The sequence below is a fragment of the Carcharhinus amblyrhynchos genome, chromosome 6 (genome assembly GCF_965287045.1).
Source record: "Carcharhinus amblyrhynchos chromosome 6, sCarAmb.v2.hapA, whole genome shotgun sequence".
NCBI classification, from domain to species: Eukaryota; Metazoa; Chordata; class Chondrichthyes; order Carcharhiniformes; family Carcharhinidae; genus Carcharhinus; species Carcharhinus amblyrhynchos.
Genome location: NC_137329.1, coordinates 121,727,400 through 121,749,968, shown reverse-complemented (window position 1 = coordinate 121,749,968; position 22,569 = coordinate 121,727,400). Strand labels below are relative to the sequence as shown.

At 41.3% G+C, this 22,569-nt stretch overlaps 1 protein-coding gene across 1 annotated transcript in view; it reads right to left on the bottom strand.

Annotated features, from left to right (window-relative positions):
- LOC145344284 (GLIPR1-like protein 1) overlaps positions 1-22,569 on the bottom strand; it is a 40,619-nt gene that overhangs the window by 6,352 nt on the left and 11,698 nt on the right. The window contains exon 2 of the mRNA XM_080191345.1: positions 10,152-10,400. Within this exon, the coding sequence (XP_080047471.1) occupies positions 10,152-10,400 (249 nt within the window). The remainder of the gene's footprint in view (positions 1-10,151; positions 10,401-22,569) is intronic.

Genomic DNA, 22,569 nt, shown 5'->3' with positions numbered 1-22,569 from the left:
GATCCACATGTTATACCTGTAAATGTCACTATAATATACAGTGTTAGAAAACTAACAGGAACAAATCACAAGAACCTCATATCCCATTGTTACACGTGCAGATGAAAACAATGGATATTTTTCGAAAAGGAGCAAAATAACAAAATAGAGACCAACAGAGAGAGTCATAGAATCATAGAATCCCTACAGTGCAGGAGGAGGCCATTTGGCCCATCAAATCTGCATCGCCCACAATCCTAACCAAGCCTGATTCCCAGAACATCATGCACTTACCCTGACACTAAGGGACAATTTAGCATGGCCAATCCACCTCACCCACACATCTTTGGACTGTGGGAGGAAACTGGAGCACCCAGACGAAACCCACGCAGACATGGGGAGAATGTGCAAACTCCACACAGACAGTGACCCAAGTTGGGAATCAAACCCAGGTCCCTGGCACTGTGAGGCAGCAGTGTTAACCATTGCGCTGCCATACTGCCCCAAGAGTCAAATGATTCCTTTTGTAGTTTTGGTACAGATACAATGATAATGTGGAGCATAATATAAATCAGAGAGAAACATGTAGCATGGGCAGTACTGTGAGCATGGTTGACTTCAATCTGCATATAGACTGACTAATGTTGTGGAAGACGATTTCTGGAGTGTTTTAGGAATGGATTTCTCAGTATGCTGAGGAGCCAATTAGAGGACAGTCTTTTCTAGAGCATGTATTATGTAATGAAAAAGAACTAATTAATAATCTTGTTGGAAAATAAGTTTTCGAGATGAGTACCACAAAATGATACAATTTTACATTTTGTTTGAAAGTGAGGAAGTTTAATCTTAAACCAGGGTGTTAAAAGTTGAACAAAAGAAGTTATAAAGGTAGGAGGGACAAATTAGTTGATGTGGATTTGGAAAATTTATTAAAATGTTTGACTGTGCATAGACAATGGGTAGTCTTCAAAGAATTATTACATAGCATACAGCACCTATACATTTCAACAGGTTGAAAAAGCTCAAAGAAGCCAGTCAACTACAGCTAACAAACGAAGTTAAGGACTGTATAAGATTAAAAGAAAAGGCTTGTAAAGTTATCGGAAATAGTAGAAAACCCAAGGATTTGGAGGTATTTAGTGCGTAGCAAAGGAAAGCCAAGAAACCGATAAAAGATCAGAATATAAATGCAATCTATCAAAAAAAACATAAAAACAGACTGTACGTAAACAGGAAGCATTTGGCTCAGACATACGTGGTTCCAATACAGGCAGAGCCAGAATAATTTATAATGGAGAATGGAGAAATGGCAGAAAAGCTAAATGATTACTTAGTGTTTATTTTTACTAATATACAGGGAATCTCCCAGATTTGGAGATCCAAAAGACTAGGGAGAATGTAGAGTTGAAGGAAATTAGTGTAACTAAGAAAGTTGTATTAGAGAAATTAACAGGACTGAAAGTTGTTAAGTTCCCAAAACCTGATATTATGCATCCCAGAGTACTGGAATAGGTTATTATAGAGATAGTGGATGCATTGGTGATCACTTTCCAAAATACTATGGATTCTGGAATGGTTCCTGAAAATTGTAAGGTAGCAAATGTCACCCCACTATTTAAGAAGGAGGGAGAGAAAAAACACAGGGAACTACAGACCTGTTAATCTTACATTAGTAGGGAAATTACTCAAATCTATCATAAAGGATATTTTAAAACGACATTTGGACATTCATGATCTGGATGAGCATAGTTAGCATGCATTTACTGCACTTATTATTCCCCACTCTTCTAACTGCTTCAGCTCCACCTCAATTCATTCATGCAAAATGTAGGACACTGGTTGAGTTTAAAAAAAAATTGGGAGTTGAGTCTGAACTAACATTAAGGCTCCTTACAGTCAGAAATGGGAAAATTCATAACGGAGAATAACAAAATGGCTGAGGAATTACATTTGTACTTTGCTTCAATCTTCATAAAGGAAGACATGAATAATGTACCAGAAGTGCTGACAGAAACATGGTTTACTAAGGAGCTGAAGGAAATCAGCATTAATTTTTGGGAGGAAATTGATGGGATTGAAGGTGGATAAATCTCCAGGTCCTGATAAGCTTCATCCCAGAGTACTTCAGGAAGTGGCCCCAGAAATAGATCCGTTGGTGGTTATTTTCCAAAATTCTTTGGACTCTGGAATAATTCTTACAAATTGGAGGGTAGCTAATATAAGCCCGCTATTCAAAAAGAGAGGTAGAGAGAAAACAGGGAACTGTAGATCAGTGAGCCTATTGGATCAGTGAGCCTAACTCAGCATTTGGAAGGCAGTGGTATAATCAGACAAGACAGCATGGATTTACAAAAGGGAAATCATGCTTGACCAATCTATTGGAATTCTTTGAGGATGAGTTGACCAAGGAGAACCAATGGATGTGGTTTATTTAGACTTTCAGAAGGCTTTCAATAAGGGCTCACATAACAGACATAACAGTAAGGTTAAAGTACATGGGATTGCAGGTAATGTCTTGAGATGGATAGAAAGCTGGTTAGCAGATAGGAAGTAAAGAGTTGGCATAAATGGGTCTTTTTCTGATTGGCAGTCAGTGACTAATGGGGTACCATAGGAATCTGTGCTAGGGCCCTAACTGTTCATATTACATATTAATGGTTTGGAAGCGGGAACTAAATGTATTATAGCCAAATTTGCAGACAATACAGAAGTTGGGTGGGAGGATACGATGTAAGGAGGAAGCAGAGATGCTTCAGCATGATTTGGACAGATTGAATGTGTGGGCATCTGCATGGCAGCTGCAGTATAATATGGATAAATGTGATCCATTTTGATAGTAATAATAGGAAGACAGATTATCACTTGAATGGGTGTAAATTGAGAGAGCTGAATACTCAATGAGACCTTGGAATCCTCATGCATAAGTCACTGAAAGTAAGCACGCAGGTACAGCAGGCTGAAAAGAAGGCAAATGGTATTTATGACAAGGGTCATCTGGACTCGAAATGTCAGCTCTTTTCTCTCCTTATAGATGTTGCCAGACCTGCTGAGATTTTCCAGCATTTTCTCTTTTGGTTTCAGATTCCAGCATCTGCAGTAATTTGCTTTTATTAAGGCAAATGGTATGTTGGCCTTCATTGCGAGAGGCTATGATTATAGGGAGAGGGCTGTTTTGTTGCAATTGTATAGGGTGTTGATGAGGCCACATCTGGAGTACTGTGTGCAGTTTTGGTGGCCTTATCTGAGGAAGGATGTCCTTGCTGTATAGAGAGTACAGTATAGATTTATCAGGCTGATTCCTGGGATGGCAGTTCTGTCATGTAAGGAGAGAGACTAAATTGGTTGGGATTATATTCATTGGCATTAGAAGACTGAAAGAGGGTCTCATAGAAACTTATAAAATTCTAAAGGGTTAGGCAGGGTAGATTCAGAAAGAAGTTCCCATGGTTGGGAGTACAGAACTCCCCTTATCCTCTTACCCCTTATTGTTACCCAATTCATAGATTGAGGATAAGGAGTAAACCTTTAGAACTGAGTGAGGAGAAATTTCTTCACCCAGCGGGTGGTGAATGTGTGGCATTCACTACCATCAAATGTAATTGAGGCCAAAACATTCTCTGATTTCAAGAAGAAATTAGATATAGCTCTTGGGGCTAAAGGGATCAAGGGATATGGGTGGAACAGGGGATCAGGATATTGAATTTGATGATCAGCCACAATCAAAATGAATGACAGAGCAAGCTCAAAGGGCCAAATGGCCTACTCCTGCTTCTAATTTCTATGTTTCTATGTTAACATGGATCTATGCTTTGACACCATGATTTTTCCCCAATTTGATATGATAAATTTCTTGGTATTTCTTAAAACCTCTTGAAAACTATATTGGTTATGCTGAAGTTCTGTGGCCAACTTACTTTTTATCTGGCCCAACCAATTTTGTCCTAATGGGCTGGGCCTCTGGCCCTTCTCAATAATGATAGGTAGTTAAACCGATTGATTTTGGTACCTCATAGGTGTGAATGTTGTTCCCCATATTTTTAAGGATTAACCCTTAAATGTAGTTAACCTCACTGAAATGTCTTTTGACTTAATTTCTCGGGTACTCCTTCAAATATCTATATATATGTTCTTCCATCACAGTGGTTGACGCTCCAGTGTGTACTTTGATGCGGAGCAGAGGCCATTTACCAACAACTTGATTACGATGGGAGCTGACTGACATGCACTTGAATTATTCAATTGTAACAACATGGGTTTGTCTTCAGAATCGCTCTTTATATTACACACCTGAGTTGGAGTAGTTTTTTGTTTCTCTGCCTGCCCTTCCTCCCCCCACCACCACAATCAACCACCCCCAACAGCTCTTCTCTCTGCCACAAATGCGTATGTGGCCCTTCTAGTTACATTCAAAACACACTGTGGTCTTAAGTCTACATGTTTCTAGTCGGTGCTCTCCCTGTCACCAGTAACACTCTTCCACCCGCTAGGTCGACTTACCCATTCTTCTGTTCCTTTGTCCTGTCTCTGATTCACTGCTCCTGCTTTCGCAGTCCTCCACACCCTCATCTTTGGCTCCAAAATCACTTGGGGGCCCTCCCCTAAGCCTAGTCACCTCACAATGCTGTGCACTCTGTAGTTGCAAAGCACCATTTTCAGCAGTCTCCGTAGCCTGTTCATTCTCCATGGCTTTAGTCAATGTAACATCCATTTCAGTCAGCAGCTTTTTCTGCATGGTCAAATTGCTCATCCCACAGGCTAGTCTGTTTCTGAGGCAGCACAGTGATTAGCACTGATGTCTCACAGTGCCAGGGACCCGAGTTCCATTCCGGCCTCGGGTGACTGTGTGGAGTATGCACATTCTCCCCATGTCAGTGTGGGTTTCCTCCACAGTCCAAAGATGTACAGGTTAGGTTTATTGGCCGTGCTAAATTGCCCCTCAGTGTCCCAAGATGTGTGGGTTAAGGGGATTAGCAGGCAAGGATATTTTAGCCTTGGAGGGAGTGCAGAGGAGGTTTACTAGGCTGATGCCGGAGTTGAGGGGGTTGAGCTATGAGGAGAGGCTGAATAGATTAGGCTTGTACTTGTTAGAGTTTAGAAGAATGAGGGGAGATCTCATTGAGACGTATAAGATGATGAATGGGATGGATAGGATAGAGGTGGAGAGACTCTTCCCACTCAGAAAGGATAGTAGGACTAGGGGGCATAGCCTCAAGATAAAAGGGGGGGCGGTTTAGAACGGAGTTGAGGAGGAACTTCTTCACTCAAAGGGTGGTGAATCTCTGGAATTCTCTGCCCGTTGAAGTGGTGGAGGCTGCCTCGCTAAATATTTTTAAGACGCGGGTTGATGGGTTTTTGATAAGAGAGGGGATTAAGGGTTATGGGAAGAGGGCGGGAATGTGGAACTGAGCCACGACAAATCAGCCATGATCTTATTGAATGGCGGGGCAGGCTCGAAGGGCTAGTTGGCCTACTCCTGCTCCTATTTCTTATGTTCTTATGTTCTTAAATACATGGAGCTGGGGGATAGGGGCTGTATGGAATTGTTGTTGGTACAGGCTCAGTCGGCCAAACAGCCTCCTTCTGTAGGGATTTTATGATTCAACGATATCTTAAAGCATGGTTCTAAAATTTCACTATTCAGCCAGCTGTCTTAATCTGGCCACAAACTCTGCGATAAACTCTCTCAGGTTTTTGCTAGTTGAGTTAAATTTATACTAGTGTATGATTACAGTTGGTTTGGGATAAGGTGCTCCTTTACTAATGCTACCAGCTGCTCGCAAAGGTTAGTATCAAGGGCCTCTGGAGAAGTTAAGATCTGGATCAAATTGTACACTTGGGCTCTGTACACTGACATCAGGATAATCCGCTGTTTCTCCTCCCCTATAATTCATTGGCTTGAAACAAATAATTGAAGGCGCTTGGTGTATGAACCCCAGTGCTCCACGTTAGGATCAAAAGCATACTTAACTCATGTTTTGCTGTTACATCTGAACTCCAGTTGAAATCTGACCTTGAATTGCAGTTGACCATGGCAGTTTTCTAATTTACCCTCGTTGCCAGTGTAGTGAAGGGAGGCACGGCGTGAACTCAGGTCAGTAAATTAACAAAGGTTTATTAACTGAATACACATTACAGAGCAAAGGAAAAGGGTCCACAGGCCCAACTGGCTGGAAGAAACCCAGGTAAATCTGAGTGAGATCCCAACTCATCTTCCAATTGAACTAACGGATCATATGTCCCTTTCAGGGAAACACCACTTAAAGGACTACTACATCACACTTAACACTTCAAAGGAACAATTTACTTTCCCCACTGTAATCTGTTAATTTTGTCTGTGGGAACAAATCCTGGACCACAAGCCTCCAAATTGTTATGACCAGTCCCAGGTGATGTCCCCCAAATTTGTTAACCAGCATGAGAACCTGCAAATTGTTTTGTCCCAGGTGAGAAGGGATAAACTTCTTTATTCAACCCCCTCTGTTGGTTACAACATTAGTCTACAAAGGATCCCTTCCTTTGCAACACTTTTTCCCAATCCCAATATTTAGTTTTAAAATGCGCCAATTTAACCAGGACTTTTTTAAATAAATAGTTTATTAATTACTGAACATAAGAAAATCATAAAGACACATTCATATCCATTCATATACATTAAAAATGAGAACTAGGTCATGAATCAACAAAAGGCAAAGATGTCAGGAGCTAAGTGAGCCTGGCAGAACCCAAACTGAGCGTCGGTGAGCAAGTTATTGCTCAGCAAATGGCACTTAATAGCACCATTGAGACTCTTTCCATCACTGTACTGATGGTTGAGAGCAGACTAATAGGGTGGGAATTGGCTAGGTTGGATCTGTCTTACTTTTTATAAAGAACAAACCTGGGCAATTTTCCACAAGGCCAAGTATATGCTTGTGCTGTAGCTGTACTCGAGCAGCTTTCCTAGGGGCATGGCATACTTTGAAGCACAGGTCTTCAGTATTATTGCCAAAATATTGTCAGACCCTATAGCCTTTGCAGTATCCAGCGCTTTCAGCCATTTCATGACATCAACTGGAGGGAATCGAATTGGCTGAAAACTGACATCTTGATGCTTGGGACCTCCAGAGGCCAAGATGGTTCATCCACTTGGCACTTCTAGCTGAAGATTGCTGCGAATGTTTTAGCTAGTTAGATACATTTCACAAAATGAAAGAAATGCGTACAGCATTTTAGCTGAGTTTGATCATGCAAAAAGGGACAGTGCATTGGGCTTAACTGCTGCTTCTTTTTCTAAAACTTTCTATGTTTAAAAAAAATGTATATCAGGGTCTTCACTGTTATGATGTGGATATGCCGGCGTTGGACTGAGGTAAACACAGTAAAAAGTCTGACAACACCAGGTTTTAGTCCAACCAATTTATTTGATGGTAAATTTACTAGCTTTCGAGGGGATGTTATGACAGAGTTAAGAATTATTGCTTGATTATATTTAAGGACCTTTTTTTATTTGAAAACCAAGCTCTTGAAGGATTTTTTTAAGTTTTAAAGTCAATAAATCTGGGTAAATTCAGACAAAGTTTACTTTTATTGTAAACATCAAGTAAACAAGCAAGGGACTAACAGGTTATTTAAATGAAAACCTATATTATTTGCAGGTCACAAATGCCACCCTAATAGGCCTCAATGGCAGTTTCAAAAGTAATACTAGTGCTCATAATTACAAACTATTGTTAACTATTTTAGGAGCAAAACACATCTACAATGCTTATGAATGGACTATATACTGTAAAGTGACTTTAAAATGCAGTGAAGTAGCATTAGCACTATAACATCGCCAAGCACATTTGAACATACAATGCTTATAAAACATTTGATGCTAAAGAGCAATGCTGTATTCTGAAATAATATGTATACAGTATTATTTTTCTTCTCATTCTGAGAGCAAATATTCACAATGTTAGCAAGGCAAAATTTATTGCCCTGAGTCAAACACATTGTACGAAGGCACAGACAGAGGGTACCAGGTCGTCTAGTAAATCAGTTGGGTTTTTACTACAATCTGCCTTACTTGTCATCATTTCAACTGATACTATGTCAAAAATTAGCAGCTCTACTAAATTCAATTTCACAACTTATTAAGATCTAATGTTCTTCAGTGAAGGAGATCTCCTGTCCTTACTTGGTCTGGCCTACCTGTGACTTCAGACCCAAAGCAATGTGGTTGACTCTCAATTGCCCCTCTGAATTGTTCGAGTTGGCCACACAGTTAAGGGCAACTAGGGACAGGCAATAAATGCTGACTAGCCAACAATGCACATGTCCCACCAATGAATTAAAAAAAAGGATTTGACTATAGAGCTTCTATGTTAGTTGCCTTAACCAATAGGTTACCATAGCAATATTAATAACATAGCTGTGGTCATTTTGAAGACACTTCAATATCCATCCTTATAATAAGGATGCAATTTGTGTGCATTTGAGGGCTTAGGATTTCTAAAAGATGAAAATTTCAGGACATTCCCACTCAAACTCAGATTGAAACCAATTAGATTCAAAACTTCACAAAATCTCAGATTTTGTTGGTCAGAATCAGTGCAGGCTGGTCTTGCGGGTTCCTAGATAACAGTTAATAAACAAACAAAAAGTGCTGCATGGATTTCACACATTTTTAACTAATTTAAACCAATTAAGTAATTGTATAAATTATTAATAGAATTAATTTGCTAAAAGGAACATATTAGAAATTATGCTTGTTGCTAATAAAACTCTCATGATGTAAATGCAACAGACTGAATTCCCTTTTGTAGAATTACAAGGCATGGTGGCACAGTGGTTAGCACTACTGCCTCACAGCACCAGGGATCTGGATTCAATTCTGGCCTTGTGTCACTGTCTGTGCAGAGTTTGCACACTGTCCCTATGTCTGTGTGGGTTTTTCTTTGGGTGCTCTGGATTCCTCCCCTACTCCAAAGATGTTTGGGCTTGGATGATTAGCCACGCTAAATTGCCCCTTAGTGTCAGGGGGTACGTGGGGTTATGGGGGTAGAACATCGAACATAGAACATTACAGCGCAGAACAGGCCCTTCGGCCCACGATGTTGCGCCGACCAGCTTTTAAAAAAAAACAACACTAACCCACTAATCTAAACCAATCCCATTTCGTCCATAAACCTATCCACAGATCTCTTAAACGCCCCCAAACTAGGCACATTTACAACTGCAGGTGGCAGGGCATTCCAGTCCCTCACCACCCTCTGGGTAAAGAACCTACCCCTGACATCAGTCCTATAACTACCCCCCCTTAATTTAAAGTCGTGCCCCCTCGTGCTAGCTTTCTCCATCCTAGGGAAAAGGCTATCACTATCTACCCTGTCTAAACCTCTAATCATCTTATATGTTTCAATAAGGTCCCCTCTTAGCCACCTTCTTTCCAGCGAAAACAACCCCAAATCTCTCAGTCTCTCCTCATAGGATCTCCCCTCCATACCAGGCAACATCCTGGTAAACCTCCTCTGCACCCTCTCCAAAGCCTCTACATCCTTCCTGTAATGTGGGGACCAGAACTGCACACAATACTCCAAGTGCGGCCGCACCAGAGTTGTGTACAGTTGCATCATGACGCTGCGACTCCTAAATTCAATCCCCCTACCAATAAACGCCAAGACACCGTATGCCTTCTTAACAACCTTATCTACTTGATTCCCAACTTTCATGGATCTATGTACACATACACCTAGATCCCTCTGCTCCTCCACACTATTCAAAGTCCTCCCATTAGCCCTATACTCAACACATCTGTTATTCCTACCGAAATGAATTACCTCACACTTCTCCACATTAAACTCCATCCGCCACCTCGCGGCCCAGCTCTGCAACCTTTCTAAGTCACCCTGCAAACTATGACACCCTTCCTCACAATCTACCACACCTCCGACTTTGGTGTCATCAGCAAACTTACTAATCCACCCAACTATACCCTCATCCAGGTAGGGTGGGATTGTTGCTAGTGCACTCTTGATGGGCAGAATGGATACCTGCACTGTAGGAATCTATGATTCTAATTACATTTTGGTAGCAAATAATTGCATTTCATAAAAACAAAGGTCTCCTTAATGCAAATAATCAGCTGATGTAAGAATAATCATAATTAGCAACATCTTTATTTGGTGATTAAAAGCAATGTGTATAGTTACCTGAGTGTAATGTCCACACATTTTGTTTGGCTTACAGGTATTTGTACCATAATTATAATCCTCCAGTTCCTGATGCCATCGTTTAATAGCATTCTTTGCATTGAAACTGCCTGTTGAAATATAGATGTTTTCTCCTACAGGGAAGAAGGTTGGATGCACAGTTCCTTTCTTTTGCAGGTTTGGGTTATGCTTGAAGATGCAAGCTCTGCTCCATGCTTTTGCAGATTTAGCAAGTGCTTCATCCCAAGTCTAGATTTGTAAAAAGAGAAATGACAAAGCTAAAACATTTGTGCACCAAGTGATTCTCAACCATGGTGATTGCAGTCTCTAAATCAACAAACCTTATTTCCTCTGGAGTCATTGTTCTTTAAACTTCTCCTTCATAGAATCTTGATATCCACATTCATAAGCAGATTCTTGACCATGTTATTTCCCATAGGATCTTAATGCTGTCTAACAAAGCCATCTGAGATCACACTCTTGTATTCCTCACCATCCACATCCCTTACCTGCTTTTAAATTAATTTCTTTCTATATTTGCCCCTACCCCAACCAATATTAATTTCAAACTTCCAACATCCAGGCTTTAGCGCACCATTTGCCACAATATTTTTGTACTCCAGGCTCAATGTTGGGACCTTGTTTGTGAAGGTGGAGGGACATGATTGGGAAATTTGCAAATGACACAAAAGGTTGGCCAAGTAGTGGATAGCGTAAAGGATAGCTATAATCTCTGAGATGGTATAGATGGGTTGGATGAGTAGACGGTAAAGCGGTAGATGGATTTTAACAAAGAGAAGTAAGAGGTGACGTACTTACGGAGGATAAACAGTTATTGGGAATACATAATAGATGGGAATATATTAAGAGGGGTAGATAAAGTGAGCGATCTTGGTTTACAATTACACAGGTCCCTAAAGGTATAGTTCAAGTAGACAAGCATGTAAAAAAGGCATGTGGAGTTCTCTCCTTCATTGATAGTGTTATAGAATATACAAGTAAAGGTAAAATGTTGGAATTGTATAAAACACTGGTGAGGTACAACTGGAGTATGGTGTTCAGTCTGGTCACCACATCACAGGGAGGATGTAATTGTTCTGGGGAGTGTAGAGGAGGTTTGCAAGAATGTTGCCAGGGCTAGTAAAGTGCATCTATGAAGAGAGATTGGATAGAAACATAGGCAATAGAAGCACGAGCCTGCTTTGCCATTCATTTTGATCATAGCTAATCATCAAAATCAATATACTGAGCTCGCCATGCCTCCATGTTCCTTGATCCCTTTAGCCCCAAAATATTAACTTCATTGAGAAACATCTTACAGAATCTTCATCTTACTACAAGGTCTATAAGTGAGAGCACGATCATGATACATCACTTCCTATATAGAACCATAGAACCCCTACAGTGCAGAAGGAAGCCATTCAACCACCGATCTCCCGAAAGGGCACTCTACCTAGGCCCAATCCCTCATCTTATGCCATAACTCTGCGCACTAATCATGGCCAACCCACGTAACCTGCACATCTTGGGACACTATGGGACAATTTAGCATGGCCAATCTACCTAGCCTGCACATAGGTTGGAGTTATTTTTCTTGGAACAAAGAAGACTGAAGGGTGACTTGACCGAAAGGTACAAATTTATGATGGGAAGAGATAGAGTGAACAGGATAAAATTGTTCCCTTGAGGAAGAATTCTAGAATCAGGGAGATTCAAGGTAAGAGGTAGAAAGTATAGCGGGGACATGAGAAAGAACTGTGCTACACTGAGAATTCTGGATGTTTGGAATTCACTGCCCAAATTGATGGTGGAGTACCTGGATCTGCAACTTAAGGGCAGGGCTATGGGCCTGGTGCAGGAAGGTGGGATTAGAAAGGGCTGTCCTTGGGCTGGTATGTACAACATGGGCTGAATGGCCTCCTTTTGTGCTGTAACTTTACTATGGTTCTATGCACTGAAATATTAGGGAAGAATACTAGAGAAATTAATCGGAGTTAAAGTAGATCCCTCAGACCTGATGATCTACATCTCACAGTGTTGAGAAAGGTAGTGATAGAAATAAGACATGGCGATCATCTTTCAAAATCCTATTGACTCTGGGATTGTTCTTGAAGATTGGTAGGTAACAAATGTAGCCCAACGCAAGAGGAATGTCTCGATTTCCAGAACATAGATGGCATTAAATGTCCACTCATTTCAGCTGAAGCCAGTATAAAACTTGGATTGGTAATCCTGAATGTGCCAACTGCAATTTACAATGTGTCAAAGCACACAAAATTAGTGACAGCAGAATAGATCCTAGAGGAGTACAAAAATGTGTTGAAAGGGTTGGGATGTCTACCAGAATATCAGCTAGAAGTAGGTGAAAGTGTAAAACCAATTCAGACCCAGCTGCCATCCTATCATTAAAGGAAAGTTGAAGAACTGGAAAAAAGAGTAATCAAAAAGTGACAACTTCTACAGACTGGATTAGCAGCATGATAGCAGTTAAACAACCCGGTAAGCTGTGAGTATGAGAAAATTCATCAAGAACCGCAAATGGCAAATCACGTCTATGACGTGATGCAACCAATCATAAAACATGTTAATGTGCTTGTGTGAATTTGTAAATGGCTATAAGATTACCAGCACATTTAATGATTAAGACTAGGGTTCCTTTGTGGCAGCAAAATGCAAGATACGGTAGGTGCTAGAATTTAAAAATAAAAACAGAAAATATGGGGAACAATCAAGGCAAGCAGCAACTGTGACGGCATATGGTTAACATTTGAGACTCTGAAATTGATCTAAAAGGTTAACCTATCCTGTTTTCTTCTATCCACAGATATAGCTTGATCTGCTGAGTGTTTCCAACATTATGCTTTTACTTCCATTTATGCAGCCTTAGGGATTTATGCAATATATGGCATAGAGTAGCAAGGGCATGTCAGGCCACTGACACCTTTTGCAGCAGTGCAGGCTGTTTCATAAGCTTTGGTGTTACATGTGGCAGTAAAGTTAAAGTTAATTTATTAGTCACAAGTAAGGCTTACATTAACATTCAATGAAGTTACTATGAAATTCCCCTAGTCACCACAGTCCAGCACCTGTTCAGGTCAATGCACCTAACCAGCACATCTTTCAGAACGTGTGAGGAAACCGGAGGACCCAGAGGAAACCCACACAGACACAGGGACAACATGCAAACTCCATACAGTGACCCAAGCCAGGAATCAAAACGGGTCCCTTGCGCTGTGAAGCAGCAGTGCTAACCACTGTCCTACGTAGTGTGGAAGGATTATGAAGTTCTATACATTTGTGGGCTTCCTCCAGGTTTAGGGTGTCATTAGCATCCAAACTGCATTGGCAATTCCCACAGTATCTTTTCTGCCGTGTCAACAATAAAGGGATTCCACTATGGAAAATGTGTAAATGGTTGTGGTGTCAATCAGAGATCCTTTACATCAGTGCTGATATATGGAGTTTATCTTTTGACATTACTTGTCAATTCAACCAGCCTGAACAGACGTGGAGCTGTAGAACATATGCAGCTACCAGGATGTGATTGTGACTTCCTGTTGTCTCCTTCATAATTTATCATCCAGGAGGGACTGCAGTTAATGTAGTGCTGTTTCACATGTTCCTGAACTATGATTCTATGAACTTAAGCGAGCGGGCCATCAGAATAATATTCATGCAATGGAATCCTTGTTGATAGTTGAGATTCTTTCAAGGCTACTTTTCATGACTATTATTTTTACATTGACACTTCAGCTTGACATCTTTCTGTCCCACTTTCAAGTATGATGTGGAGACACCAACGTTGGACTGGGGTAAATACAGTAAGAGGTCACAACACCAGGTTAAAGTCCAACAGGTTTATTTGGTAGCAAAAACCACTAACTTTCGGTGCGCTCGCTGCTCCTTCGTCAGGTGAGTCGGATTTCAGTTCACAAACAGGGCATATAAAGACACAAACTCAACTTACAAAATAATGGTTGGGATGTGAGCCTTTACGGGTAATCAAGTCTTAAAGGTACAGATAATGTGAGTGGAAAGAGGGTTAAGCGCAGGCTAAAGAAATGTCTATTGTCTTCAGCCGGGACAGTTAATGAGATGTTGCAAGCCCAGGCAAGTCGTACGGGTTACAGATAGTGTGATACGAACACAAGATCCCGGTTGTGCTGAACCTGGCTATCAGTCTTTGGTCAGTGACTCTGCACTGTCTTGTGTCATGAAGGCTGCCTTCGAGAATGCTTACCTGAAGATCAGAGGCTGAATGCCTAAATAAAATTTATTTTCAAATAAAACTGTGCTTCTCCTGGATTCTTTTCATGTGTCTTTCTATCACTAATTCTAACATGTTGGTAGATGCTACCCGAGGCTCAGGAATGAAAAGATGGTTCACTCTCTATAGAAGGATAGCTATCTTCTCATGGCTGTTGCTGCGGAGCTGATCCTGACTATATCTCGAGAGGCTGCTTCTGAATGTTACATTCCATTGGCATAGTGGCCTGAAAGTGAAAACTAGAGGGGAACGCTGTGCTGCTGTCCTGCAAGATCGCTCCCATTCCAGTAGGACCGAATCATCAATAGAATGTCAGGTCCAATGACAGCTATCAAATCCTGAAAGGCCTGAGACCTGCCAATTTCCACAGATTTGAAGTCGCAATCGATCTGCTCCAATTTGTTCCCAACGTCCTCCAAAGTTGCACCTGTCCTCTCGTGGAGATAGAAGTACTAATTGGTCATTTCCTGATTTATCACTGGGATCATCTGCCACTTGTTGCATTGGTGCCTGTAAGGAAGACAAAGCTTTCATTATGTTATTGGACACTCAGATGTCACACTTTGTCAACTGCCATACTTGTTATCAGACCCTGTGGGAAGGTATTATACTACTCCAAAAATTCTTCCTTTTAGACAAGTGCTCATAACTTTCACAACTCCAAAGTCACTGACAACCACTTCCTCAGTCTCCAATGGAAAATGAGCAATTACTCCCCCATTTCCCACTCCTTTGGATTCCTCATTGTTAGTGACAATTCCACACTATGTAATCCCCCCATGTTAAAATTTCTAATCTGATACTTGGAAGAAGCATGTGCCATTGGTGGTGCGTAAGACAGGACTGGGGCTGAGGAAGATAGGATGGAGTTACCTAAAAATGGTGGATAGGCTGGTTTTCATTCTTACCTCCATTACCAATAAGCAAGAAAAAAGCTGTCTTTTCATTCTTCTAGCTGTGGCTCCTGATGCTGTGATGTATCTTCCGGAAATGATGGCTGAAGGCAAAAATGAGTGAATATTATCAGCTTGGAATTACGAATAGTGAAAAGCTGTGGCTAGGTAGTGGAAATTCCATCTTCCAGTCTTCCTTTAAGAACTTCCTTCAAACTTAGTACTTTCATCATGTTTTTGTCACTTGTCCAAATATCTTCTGATTTATGGTTAAATTTTCTTTGGTAACAGTCCTGTGTGCAACTTGCAAAGTTTAATTACATTAAAACTGCATTGGAAATGATGACCTGGAGCCACTATAATTGACCTCAAAATGGCCAATATTTTGACAAAAGCAACTTACTTCAAGATGGCAGAATGGTAATTAGGAGCAGGAGTAGGCCAATTAATCCATTCAAGCTTATTCTGTCATTTAATAAGATCATGGCTAATCTGATTCTGGCCTCAACTCCACATTCTAGCCTATCCCCAATATCCTTTGATTCCCTTGTTAGTCAAGAATTTATTTAACTCTGCCTTAAAAATATTCAATGACTTTGCCTCCACAGTTCTCTGCTTCCAAAGACTCAACCCTCAGAGAAAAAAAAATTCTCCATATCTTCAGCTTAAATGGGAGACACTCTGCTCACCAGTTAGATGATGTAATGCTTTTCTATTTCTTTGTCAAAAATGAATAAATTCATATTTTCACACATCATACTCTATTTGCCAAATTTCTGACCATTCTTAATGTTTATATCCTTTTGTACTCATTGGCTGGGATTTCACCATCACATTTTACCCGTTTCCAACGTGAAAATTTAGTGAACTTGAGTGTGAGGCGAGTAGCGCAATCTGAGCCCACTTCCCTGCCAGTTCACTTTATCATAGTCTGAAAATTGGCACATTCAGGACTCCATCCAAAATGGGCGCAACACCAATTGAAATAAATCTGCATGTATTTCAAACCACTTAATGAACTGCACGCCCCACCTTTCCAGCACGTCTGTCTTTGCTACGTTTGCCTAATCTGGAATCAGTCTGGAACAGACATGCTTGATAAGAATCTGATTCTCACCCTTGCATTGGCCTGGGGACCATGCAAGACAGGCAATAGCTGGTCCACTTGAAAGTTTTTGCTCTCCTCCCAACAGCCTCGCAGTCACTCCAGTGTGGCTGTCAGCCTCTCTGGCATTCTTTGACTCTGTTGCTGCATCTCCAACAGCTGAGGGAGAATTATCTCAGAGGCCCAGCATGTAGCCTAGGGCCAGATGAGTCCTCGCTGCTGGAAGCCTCCACGTGTCAGAGCCTTGGATGTTCCCTCCTTCGCCCGATGTACATTATCAAATGTCTCATGCTCACTCGAGAATGACTCAGAAGCCTGACCACTAACTGGACCCACTGATGTGAGAATATCTGGGATGATGAGTTGTGAGGTGGAAGCTGATGCCAAAAAGGTGCCATCCTCGGAGGTCCTTTCATCTGCTTCCTCTGAGGAGTCCTTGGAGCTGTGAGGCTCAGGATGGCCAGGAGCTGCAGTAGGGTCCTCAAGTCCTAGGCACATCTGGCAACACAGGACACAAGATTAAGTGCAAGGGAGGGGGAGGAATCTGGGATGCCAGAATGTTGCTTGACATTTCTTCATTGAAGATAAAATGAAGCACAAAGATTATATCACAGGAACAGGCCCTTCAGTGCTCCAAGCCTGTAGTGACCATGCTGTCCATCTTTACCCTTCTGGATACCATTTGCCTCTATTCCCATCCCATTCATTTATCTGTCAAGTCACCCCTTAAAAGTCACTATCCTATCTGCTTCCACCACCTCCCCAGGCAGGGTTCCACACACCCACCAACCTCTATGTAAATAAACATGCCTCATACATCTCCTTTAAACCTTGCCCTCATACCTTAAACCCATGACCCCTAGAAATTGCCTCAAATTGAGTGGAGGATTGACAGGTTTTCACTTCTGGACTCCAGCCTGACCATGCTGTCGCTGACAGCTCAGTTGTCCTCTTCTTTGGACAACTCTAGCACCTGCTCTTCAAAGGGAGTGAGGAACTGGATGACTGGCTCACCACTCTCTGTCTTCGCCCCCTCACAGGTGTTATGGGCAGTCTTCTCCTGTGGGGACAAAAGGAGACATGAAAGAAATCATGGCATGACTCCTGCAGAGTATCAGGGGTGGCCCTCAGAGGGCAAGCACAGTGATACTCTTGGGGGAGGAGGAAGGAGGTGCTTGGGCATCAGGGGTTGGAAGCATGCTGGGTGCTGGAGGATCTGGGGGTGATTTGGGGGGAAGATGCTAGATGGAGTTAAGCAGTCACCCTTGCTATCCAGATGCGGCACTGCTTCCCTGTTTTGGGGGCCAGTGCCATGACACTAACCGAGGGTACCCTGCCTTGCCTCTGTAGCATCCAGCAACCTGCTGAAGTCACCCTCTTGTGAACCTGGGCACTGACTTCTTTGACAATTTTTCCTGCGCTGCCTGCCTGTCCATTCTTTTATGGAGCTTCCCCTGGTTAGGACAGATCAGCAGCAGGCAGTTTGGGACAGCATTTCAGCAAATTAAATGCAGTTTGCTTGTTAGCATTGGAGGGAAGGCAAGCAAGCACTTGCAGGTGTGTGGATGGGAGGGGGCAGGGTGTGGTGGTGCAGGGGATCTGTGCCTCTATAATGATTGGGGTCAAGAGAGAGAGAGGGTGGTGTCATACAGACATCGAAGTCAGGGGGAGATGGGGGCCACGTGCAGATGGGTCCACAGTGGGGGACCGCTGCTACCCTGCCTGCAAATGGTAGAAGGAAAACAGGGGACGCAATCAGTGTGGGTGGCAGGCAGGGGGTGTAACACTCCCAGTTTCAAGTCTGCCCAACACTTAGACAAAAAATGGTAAAATAGTGCCTATTATGTATTCTTCACAATTTACTTCTCTACTTATCTTTGTGTCATAAGGAGGCCAGTAACACTAGGGGGGAAGGCAATGTCTGTGGGGACGGAGGAGGCATTTTCCAGCCCAGGAGGGATGTGGCAGGGGAACTGCATTATCTTTTATTTACGCATGAGCAGTTTGAGGCCCCGATCGGAGCTGTAGGGTTTCGGGTGCGTTTAACACCGCCCATAGGCTTCAGCCGCAAGAATCAGACTCACTGAAAATTTTGCAGGCAGAGTGCAGGGGGCCTAAAAACGGGCCCAAAAGATCTGAAACACTCCCAGTTTCAAGTCTGCCTAACACTTAGACAAAAAATGGTAAAATAGAGCCTATTATGTATTCTTCACAATTTACTTTTCTACCTATCTTTGTGTCATCGCCAAATTTAGCAACCATACACTCAGTTACCTCAACCAAGCCATTGTTATAAATTGTAACTAATCCAAGGCCCTAGCACTGAGGCAGTTCATTAGTCAATTTCTTGGCTCCTGTGAATACAGCATGAATGTAAAAAAAACTCATAGCAGACGGCTATCCCTCTATTTAAGGATGCTGTCGATTCAGTCATAATTTCAGCCATAGATCTTCAAGTCTCTTGAAGAAGGCAATTTTTGACCCACAGATCTTTGGACACATGGAGCAGAATGTCTCACAAGGTAGTGGGATACTGATGCAGGATTTACTTCCTTATCTTTCCTTCTCTGTCACTACCTCCTCAAAACATGATGCAACATTATGGACAAGTTGTCGCCATCTGAACAAATAATAGCAAGCTCCTCCCAGTTATTTTGTCAATGTCATCATATTTGAAGGAGAGTTTAGAGTGTCTGAGACATTTTCTTTATTTTACACTGGAGCATGGGCTATTTCAGAGTCAAGAAAACAGGATCTGACAGGGGAAGATGTTTTTGACCACATGAACAGTCCAGTCCATTGAAATTAATTTTGCAGGAGTCATACCTGATTGTTTCTGGAGCTGAATTCAAGAACAACAGTAGTGTTTGTTCGACAGTCCTCCCATTAATTGAGGAAACAGCATAGATACTGCAGATGAAACTTCTAGAGTGTTTTTATGTATCGCTAATCCGTGTTGCGAATGTGCACCGTGACAGCACAGTGATTAGCATTGCTACTTCACAATACCAGGGACCTGTGTTCGATTCCCAGCTTGGGTCACTGGCTATGTGGGATTTGCATGTTCTCCCCAATGGAGTCTGCATGGGTTTGCTCCAGGTGCTCCGGTGTCCTCCCTTATTCTGAAAGATATGATGGTTAGGTGCATTGACCTGAACAGGCCCTGGATTGTGGTGGCAACTAGAGGAATTTGATAGTAACTTCATTGCAGTGTTAATATAAGCCTTACTTATGGCTAATAAATTAACCTTTACTTTATTTTTTTCCACAGTCCAGGTGTCACTGTAGTATAGGAGTGTATAATGACAACTGCTCAGCACACCAAGACCTCTGATGACTTGTAATGAGTTTTGTTGTTGAACACTTGCCGCTATATTTGTCTATGGTTGAACTGGCATAACTGTATCGGTGTTGGATGCCCTCATCGGTGTTGGCCTTTCAAGAGATCTGCCTGCCAACATATGGGAAATGTTCTACATATTCCAGATTCTGAGTGCATGTGAGGTTGGTCTCTGGATTTGCAGGCAGATATGTAAACATATGTAAACTCACCAATATCCTACATTTTTCCTCCCTGCTAAATTTAAAATATCAAACATCAGCATAAAGCCAGGACACACCAAAATCAAATTTGAGAGAGTAAAGCAAAGCAATTTTTACCTTTGGATACATGCATTAGAGGTAGGGACAACATATGAAGTTCTCCTTCAGTAATTAGAATTCATGTTGAAGACTAGCGGGTTAAAACAGTTTAACAGGCAGCAAAGATGGCTGATTATTATGAACTGGTCCATAGACCCAAACGTTTTTTTCCATCACCCCCATTCACTCGAGAAGAATAGAAGGTGGGAAGGTGAAAGAAAGGCAAGTAGACGGAGAAGAGAAGGTACAGCTGGGAATTTCCTGGAATTTCTCTTCAGGCCAGAAGGGAAGGTGCTGAGGATGGAACTGACAATCAAAGGCCTAAGTGTAACATTGTAATAAGGTGGGACATCTTTGGACAGATTGCTGGAGACTGAATGAGATTGTATTGCAGTAGAAAAACTACCTAAAGAATCCTCAGGAAAACTAGCACCAAATCAGGAACTAATTGTTAAAACTGGTACAGATGAAATGTGTTCTCTCAGTACCCATGAGAAAGAATGCTGGATACTCAGAAAACTCTTTTTTGATTACTGGTGAAGGAAATCAGGCTATTGGAGGTTCTGGATGTTTTGATTTAAATGGAGAAATGTTCCCTTACTCCTCCAAAAAATAAGTAAACAAATCAAAATTGTGAGAGATACTAAGGCATATCAATCATTATGGCTAATGAAATGCTTTTTCTTCTGGATAGTTTCATGAAGGAAAAAGTAGTAATGAAGGGTTTCAATGGAATTCATGACCTTGTTTCTTTGCGCAAAGTCAATTTAAGTGACTTTGTAAACTGAATTGTTACTGTGGAAATTGGTAAATTTTATTCTGGGTAATGATTTGGCAATTTGGCAAATCCAACAAAGATTGATCTTCAGTTAAAACTTGATGAACTTCAAACATCAGAAGTCGCTAAGGAGAATCATGGAAAATGTCTTGTATGGGAAAAGGGATTGTTGATTGAACTGTTGGGACTTTGTTGTGAAAAAAATGAGATTCTTGAACAAAGAAGCAAATTAAAGACAAGAAGTTGTTCTGAAACTGTTCTTGTGAATAAAGACTCCCTTGTGAATTGTGCTCCAGTTGATCAAACTCAGTAACAGACAGTGCAAAAACAACTAAATTCCCTCAAGTTGTAAATTACAAGTGTCAACAAAAAGAACTGAAATTGCATTATGATACTTCCAGGTCAATGGCCAGATTTAAAAGTGTTTGTCAATGCTTAACTACAAGATAGAGCAGTTGGAATACAGGCAAGGGGGAAGTTTTGAAAAGATCATGCAAAACCAGCTTAGGACTCGACTGACATGATTTATATATTTTGCAAAAGAACTGAAGGGTTAGAACAAACTATTAAACTTGAGGGAGAAGGTAATTGGCATTGCTCAAAAAGTGGAAAAAACTTGTTTGAAATGGGATTTGAAGAAACAACAAGGCGATGTTTAAAAAGGAACCCAGAACTAGAGGGCACAGCCTTAAAATAAGTGGCAGGGGCAGTTTAGAACAGAGTTGAGGAGGAACTTCTTCTCTCAGAGGGTGGTGAATCTCTGGAATTCTCTGCCCATTGAAGTGGTGGAGGCTACCTCGTTGAGTATGTTTAAGTCACGGGTAGATAGCTTTCTGATAGATAACGGAATTAAGGGTTATGGGGAGCAGGTGGGAAAGTGGAACTGATCCACTTCAGAATAGCCATGATCTTATTGAATGGCGGGGCAGGCTCGAAGGGCTAGATGGCCTACTCCTGCTCCTATTTCTTATGTTCTTACGTTGAAGTGTTCAGAGGTCAAACCAAACAGGAGCATGATATCCTTTTGAGTGAACATAACAATAACAACAGCATCTTTAAAAGATTTTGACCAAAGAAGAAAGTAAATATGTCATTTTGATTTTCTGAAATCGAAATGAAAAATTACTGCACTTGAGTTCAGAAAATGATCATGAAGATGGAAGGAAAAGTTAAGGAAAAGTACGATGGGCCATGGATTTAAATGAAACATTTTTTGCTGAGTTAAAGGCTGGTAATTGTAGGGAACAGAAGCACAATTTATGATAATGCCGTGACGTACAAATTCTGCTAAGCTTGAAAAATTTATTGACTTTATTTAAATCTTTGCAATGATATGTCTCTAGCTGTGAAACAAGATAAGTTTATTTATAAGGTTCAATAAGTTATTTGTTAGATATTTATGATGTTAAGATTGTGTGCGGCAGGATATTAAGGCCATTGCAAAATAATCTTCATTGCTGTGAAGCTGTCTTTCTTTCAAGGGAGAAAGTGTTAGAAAATAAGAGAAACATTAGGATTATATTTGTATTGGTATGTGTTGAGCATCAGCTAAAGCTTTAAATTTTTGTTTTGGACAGTGTGTGGGCATCTACATGGCAGATGCAGTATAATGTTGATAAATAAGAGATTATCCACTTTGGTAGCAGTAATAGGAAAACAGATTATTACTTGAATAGATGTAAATTGAGAGAGGCAGACACTCAATGAGACCTTGGAGTCTTCGTGCATTAGTC